Source organism: Brassica napus, chromosome C4, assembly GCF_020379485.1.
Source record: "Brassica napus cultivar Da-Ae chromosome C4, Da-Ae, whole genome shotgun sequence".
NCBI lineage: Eukaryota > Viridiplantae > Streptophyta > Magnoliopsida > Brassicales > Brassicaceae > Brassica > Brassica napus.
In genome coordinates this window covers 35,231,271-35,238,412 of record NC_063447.1, presented here as the reverse complement: position 1 = coordinate 35,238,412, position 7,142 = coordinate 35,231,271, and the positions used below count along the sequence as shown (strand labels likewise).

The 7,142-nt window shown below is 34.3% G+C and overlaps 1 protein-coding gene across 1 annotated transcript; it reads left to right on the top strand.

Moving 5' to 3' along the window:
* The first annotated feature begins 2,416 nt into the window (after window positions 1-2,416).
* On the top strand, window positions 2,417-5,459 carry LOC125586034. The gene is made up of 3 exons (XM_048755817.1): window positions 2,417-3,451; window positions 3,779-5,191; window positions 5,268-5,459. Exons 1-3 carry the CDS (start codon window positions 2,417-2,419, stop codon window positions 5,457-5,459), a joined length of 2,640 nt encoding a protein of 879 aa, XP_048611774.1.
* The last annotated feature ends 1,683 nt before the right edge of the window (window positions 5,460-7,142 follow it).

Here is a 7,142-nt window from a genome sequence, read left to right as displayed (position 1 = left end):
TTATTTATTTTAGTGATACTAAATTAACACCTTACAAGAGAATACAAAAAGCATTCATATAGATTTTTGGTACTATCATGTTTTGCGACTTTTAATAGCAACAATAACTTAGAGCACATACAGCGAAAATATATCAAAAAGTTTTTACCAATTATAAAATAAATAAAAAGAAGAAAGAAAAATGTAGAAATATGAAAAGAGTACCTCAAATGAAAAACTCAAACAATTTTCTTAGACATTCATTCATCTCCATTTGTCACAAAATTGATTTGGAACATCTTCGTTCATAGGTCTATAAGAGCAGATTATCGGTGAGTGTCTTTCCAAGGGTATGTTAATTCATAAGTTGTATATAAATTAGATATAAGTTAAATTTTAAACTACAAAATCAGTACAGACCAATCAAAAAGTAACACTTGCAAGAAGAGTGTTCTAAGTTTTTTTTGTTGAGGTTCGGAACTAACAACCGATGGTTTCTTTGTTTCCAATTTTTAATTTTTTTAATATCTGGAACATATGTTAAATACCCCGTTGAGGTTGCCCTAAGAGTTTCTCATAATTAATTTTTTTTTAAACATAGAAAAGTGATGAGAGATGACTCTACGTTATTTTACCCTACGTTAACATCCCTAGAGATGAGCCCTAAGAGTTTCCAATAAGGTGACGAGAACGATAGCTAAGAGTGTCCTGCGAGATGGGCGGTTCCAGTCTTACCTTGCAATGGGAGGACCATCGTGGTTACATGATCTCATCCAAACTGAGGTTACAATCGTTAGCCCTTAAACCCTTCCCTTAGGGTGAGCTAATGTAGGCTTCTGTTTTCGTTGACGCTTTAATTGTTGGCTTTGGCCGTTTGATCCTGCTTTGCAGTTTGTAAACTTCAGTTTAGATTTCAGTTCTTTGAGTTAAAAAAAAAAGTAACGAAAGATGAGAGAGAAGTCTTTCAAATAAATGCATAAAAAAATTTTTGTGACTCATGTGCAACTTGTCATTTTTCCATTTATTTATTTTTTTACTTTAAATTTAATTGTAATTTAAATTATTTTATTATCATATTAGAGTATCTATCCAATGAAGATGCTTTTAGCTTTTCTGTTTTAATGTTAATTAAAATATTAATACTATATATATTTAGTTAGATATTTTTTAGATTATCTATCCATTGTATATGAAATTTTAAAATAATCACATTATTATATATGTAAAAGTATTTTTTTTCTTTTGATTAATTAAAGTATTCTTATTTGAGAATGAGTGGTAGCATAATGAGTGGCAATCTCCAAGAGATTGTGGAATCTGAGCCTTTTGGATCTGCTTTTGTAATAACCAACCCTCAAGTAAAGTGTTTCTTTCCCAAAATCATACCACTCTCTTCCCCATAATCCCATCCATTGCCACTAGAGTTAAAGAAATAAAGAAAACATACACTCATTTCAATATATGCAAACGTGATACAGAACATGGGCTACATATTTAGGAAATATACCAGATAATTGAAGTACAAAAATAGCAACTGCGTAAAAATAAAAAGATAAATAAAAGGAAAAGAGAAGCATATGTTGTTGATCAAAAAAGAAATAGAAAAAAGAGAAGCATATGTTCAAGTCTTTTACAAAAAAAAAAAAAGAGAGCATATGTTAATCAAGTCTCGTTCTCTTCACAAATGCAGCTTTAGGCCCGAAGAGCATCTTTCTAATTTAACATTAACCACGCGTTAGTGGTCGGGTGACACAAAATAGATTTCTAAGAAACCCGAATTTAAATTTGCAGCTAATCTAGATAAACACGGCATGTGGCTATCTAGGCTTTCACATTCTTTCTCCGGAGAAAATGGTCATCCACTACCCTTTTTCCAGTACCATTTTTCTAATTTAACATTATATTAGAAAAAAATATGTGTTCTTCTTTTTTTAAACAAAATTATATATCTTCTTCTTCTTCATTAAAAAGAAAATTGAAGGTACGTTTTCATATTACTGTATCCGTATCGCTCACATTCCTCCACATACCCCATATCATATTCTCACTATAAAACAACAATGGTGATTGATGATATCTCAGTTCCAACTTTTTCATACGGAAAAAATTAATTGTAATTTTGGGAGAAGCAAACAGAACTATTTAGATTAGGTATCCAAATTCATAAATACACAATAGTTAGTTTGTGATATCAAAAGAAAATATATATTGCATATTCAAGAAATTCTGAAGTTGGACATTCATGATATAAATTACATACTTATTTCGTCTGCGCATGCAGGCATAAACACTTTATAGTTATTTATATATATGCATTACTAATTAAAAGGCTACAAAAAAGTTCAAGTTTGACAAAAAATGGTTGGATAATGAGGAGCTAAGACAAGTTATCCTTGAGGGATGGAAATCTCTTGATCTTCCTCCCAATGCAACGATTATGGAACATATTTCCAGTTGTAGAAAAGCTTTGAGTGAGTGGCGGAAGCAACATAATGTCAACTCGGCGAAATTAGTGGAGGACCTTAAGGAAAAAGTGGAGGGTTTATATGCAGATAATAATGTCCCAACTGAAGAAATTGCAGCAGCTTTGAAGGAACTCTCTGATGCTCTTAAAGCTGAAGAAATGTTCTGGAAACAGAAAAGTCGGGTGTTCTGGCTGAGAGAAGGAGATAGAAACACAAAATTCTTTCATGCCTTGACAAAGCAAAGAAGGGCAAGAAATAAGATCACACAGCTCTTAGATGAGAATGGGAATATTGTTGAGGATGAAGAAGGACTAGTTGCCATTGCTACTAGTTACTTTAGACATATTTTTGAATCATCAAATCCAGAGGACATTGAAGAGGCGCTAGCTCAAGTTCCTTCCACGATCACTGGTGCAATGAATGACAATCTTATCGCCCCGGTCACTGAATGGGAGGTCAAATTAGCGCTTTTTGCTATGCATCCAGAAAAGGCCCCTGGGCCAGATGGGATGACTGCGCTTTTCTATCAAAAATTTTGGGATATAGTAAAGGAGGATTTAACTCTTATGGTTAATCAATTCCTCTTTGAGGGAACAATGGCGAGTGGACTGAATGATACAAATATATGCCTCATCCCGAAGATACAAAAGCCTAATGCGATGGCTCAGTTCAGACCCATTAGTTTGTGTAACGTCAGCTACAAGATAATCTCTAAGGTCTTATGTCAGAGATTAAAGAAAGTGTTACCAGGCCTGATATCGGAAACCCAGTCAGCCTTTGTTGCTGGGAGACAGATCTCAGACAATATTATGATCGCACAAGAGATGTTCCACGCTCTGAGAACTAAACCAAGTGGGCGCAATAAGAGGATGGCCATTAAAACTGACATGAGCAAATCATATGATAGGATGGAATGGTCTTTTATTGAAGCTGTCATGCGCAAGATGGGCTTCTCAGAAATTTGGATCGCATGGATAATGAGATGCATTTCGTCGGTGAAATATAAGGTCCTCATAAATGGAGAGCCAAGGGGAAATATTGTTCCAGGCAGAGGTCTACGTCAAGGAGATCCTTTGTCTCCTTTCATATTTATTCTATGCACGGAAGCGCTCGCTAGCCTTCTCAATCATGTAGAGAGCCAAGGGAAGATAACGGGGATGCGTGTTACACGCGCGTGTCCATCGGTGTCCCACCTTCTTTTTGCTGATGATAGCCTTTTCTTCTGTAAGGCGGAGCCCCGTGAATGTGAAGAAGTAATGAAAGTAGTCAGGAAATATGGCAAAGCGTCAGGCCAATGTATCAACTTTGATAAATCGTCCTTACTCTTTGGTAAGCGGATTACTGCAACAAGTAAACAAGAGATTAAAGATGTGTTGGGAATTCAAAATGAAGGTGGAATGGGTACGTATCTAGGGATCCCGGAAGACATCAGTGGCTCTAAGTGCAAACTTTTTGCGTTTCTGAAGGATAAGCTGATGCATAGAGTGAACGGATGGACATGTAGATGGCTCTCAAAAGGAGGAAAAGAAGTGTTGATTAAATCTATTCTCCTAGCTCTTCCGACATACGTAATGTCTACTTTCCTGCTCCCTTTGGAGATATGTGAAAACCTTGCAAGTGCCATTGCTAAATTCTGGTGGAGTTCAAACCCACCAAAAAGAGGGATCCACTGGGCGAAATGGGAAAAAGTCTGTTTACCAAGGGAAGAGGGTGGGATGGGATTTCGTATGATCCATGAGTTCAACTTGGCTTTATTGGCAAAACAATTATGGAGACTAGTTCAATTCCCAGACTCATTGGTGGCCAGGGTTTTAAGGGGAAGATACTACAAGATGAGCTCACCTCTCAGAGTAATCTCTGCTAGTAACCCATCATACGTGTGGTCTAGCATTAGTGCTGCGCGAAAGTTGCTTCTAACGGGAATCAGACAGAAGATACATTCAGGCTATGAAGTCAAGGTATGGGAAGATCCATGGATTCCAACGATCCCAGCAAGACCAGCTCTCCCTATAGCACCGGTACTGCATCCTAACATGAGAGTTAGTGATTTCATTGACCCGGAAACGAAAGAGTGGGATGTTGGTCTTTTGGAGAGTTATGTCAATCCAGAGGACATAACACTTATAAGGAGTTTGGCCACAAGCTCAGCACATCGTCGTGATACATTCTGCTGGAATTACACAAGGAATGGCCAATACACGGTTAAATCTGGATATTGGGTGGCTCAGAATGTGTTAATGACAGAGGGGGAAAAGGAAGTCCTAGAACCGAGTATCACAAAGCTTCAAGCCTTTGCTTGGAAGATAAAAGCACCTTCGAAGATATGTCATCTTATATGGCAGCTATTAACTGGTTATGTGGCGGTAACGAGGAATTTAGCAAGACGTAATATGAGATGTGATAACTACTGCCCAAGATGTGGAGAGCTAGAAGAATCTGTAACACATGCTATTTTCGAGTGTCCGCCAGCTCTACAAGTATGGTCCTTATCAGCGACTCCGTCTAGCTCAGGTCTATTTCCAGTACCAAGTATTTACGCAAATATGGATTATCTATTTTGGAGGAAAAACAGCATTATCGAGCCGGAGCAGGACATGGATCCTTATCCCTGGATAATTTGGTACATTTGGAAGGCTAGGAACGATAAACTTTTCAGGGGAATAGACAGAGATCCTTTGGAACTGGTTCGACATGCAGAGAGTGAGTGTCAAGCCTGGTTTAATGCGAATGAAGTGGCACGAACCGTGGTACAAGAAGGCCTTCATGAGGAGCCCCAAGTCATAAGCTTGGGTAATATTTGCTTGATAGATGGATCTTGGACAGCTTCTGCTTAGTATAGTGGATGTGGATGGGTCTGGTTGGACAGTGGAGGAAACACTCAATTGTTGGGGACAAGAAATTTCGATCGACGGGAATCAGCTCTGCATTCGGAAGTCGAAGCACTGCGGTGGGCAATGGAGAACATGCTTCAACACTCAACTTGCCAGAATTTTGGGACAGATTGTAAAGAGCTGATAGCAATGATAAAGGATCCTCATGCCTGGCCTAGCTTTGCGACAGAGTTGGAAAGGATAGAGACGCTGCTGATTTGCTTTCCGGACTTCGACATCATTTATGTTCCACGAGTGCGCAATCAGTTTTCAGATTTTTTAGCTAAGACTGCTAGATCCTTCCATAGGAAGTTACATTTTATTGGTCTTTCTGTTCCGGTCTGGTTACCCAGTCCACCTCAAGTTTGAGTAATAGAATGGCCGTTTGACGTCAAAAAATAAAAAATAAAAAATAAGTTATATATTATTTATGTTTTCATTTGAAATTTTTTATCTATTATAAATTTTTAAAAACATTTTCTAAATAAATCTTCAAAATCACTCAATATGTTCTTTTCAATCATATAAAATTAGTCATTTTACTTTATTAAAATTTAGTTATATTTTTTTTTAATGTTTAACTTTTTTATTAAAAGATATTTTAGGATAACACAATATATATATATATATATATATATATGAATTATATTTTTATTTTAAAATATAATTTAGATTTTGCATAATTTTTATTATTAATAATTTCTCGCATATCTAATCAAATAAATTTAAAATGCATTTTTATTTTCTGGCAATTTAAATATTCTATTAATTAAGGACATAAATGAGATTATCTACTCTAACTTTTAACATGAAAACTCGAATACGAAAAATCACTTCGCAAATAATGATATAGATTCAAGATATATTGTGAGTTGGACATTCATACTTTTGCATCCTATGCAATATAAATAAATAAATTTCGAAATAATTTTCTTTTTACTGCGATCACAATGCTAGAATATATAATTTCATGTTTTAAGCCAGTTTTTTTTTTCTTTCTACATTTCTATACTTGTTTGGTTGGGATAAAATCTCCTTGATTATTCAAACAAATGTTTTTATTCTAATTACTAAAACGTGTTGGATCTGTGTTTGTATGAAATTCGGAAGGAGGAAAAATAATTTACTGATCATAATAATTATGTCCACTCGGTTAGACTCAATATCACGTCCTCTAGTGATTATTTACCAAGTGATTTGTACATGTTTCATCACCACAATCACTCTAAAAAATGATGACATGGCTAACAAAAAAATGTGACATAAATCTTTCTAAATTATGACAAAGCATAAAATTAATTATGACATAATTCAGTTATAGAAATGAAAATATAAGGCAAAAAATTTATAGTCAATTCCATAGTTATAAACATAAACAATAATTTAAACATTAGATAAGATTTATCATAAAATTGAAAAACGAACAAATGAATAAACTTAAAAAAAAAAAATTTGTATATATTTAATGTTTCAAATGAGAATTGTAAATGGCACGAATGTATTTCTCTATTATATTTAAGTTTTACGAATAAATAATTTCTTATACCGCTCAGGTTTATGCTTTTATTAAATATAATATATACATGGTATTATAATTCATTTTTAAGATATAAAATAATAAAATATAGATAAGCATATGTCAATAGTTCTTCTAATATTTTTTATTCAGCAAATAAAATTTTTGTGCAAACTTCTTATGTTTTATATCTACAAATTTTTATCTACTTGTACACAAAAAAAAAATTAAAATATATACTATTGCTTTAAAATAATTTTATCATTCATTTTAAATGATATCATATATATTATTTACCAATTGATTGTCTAA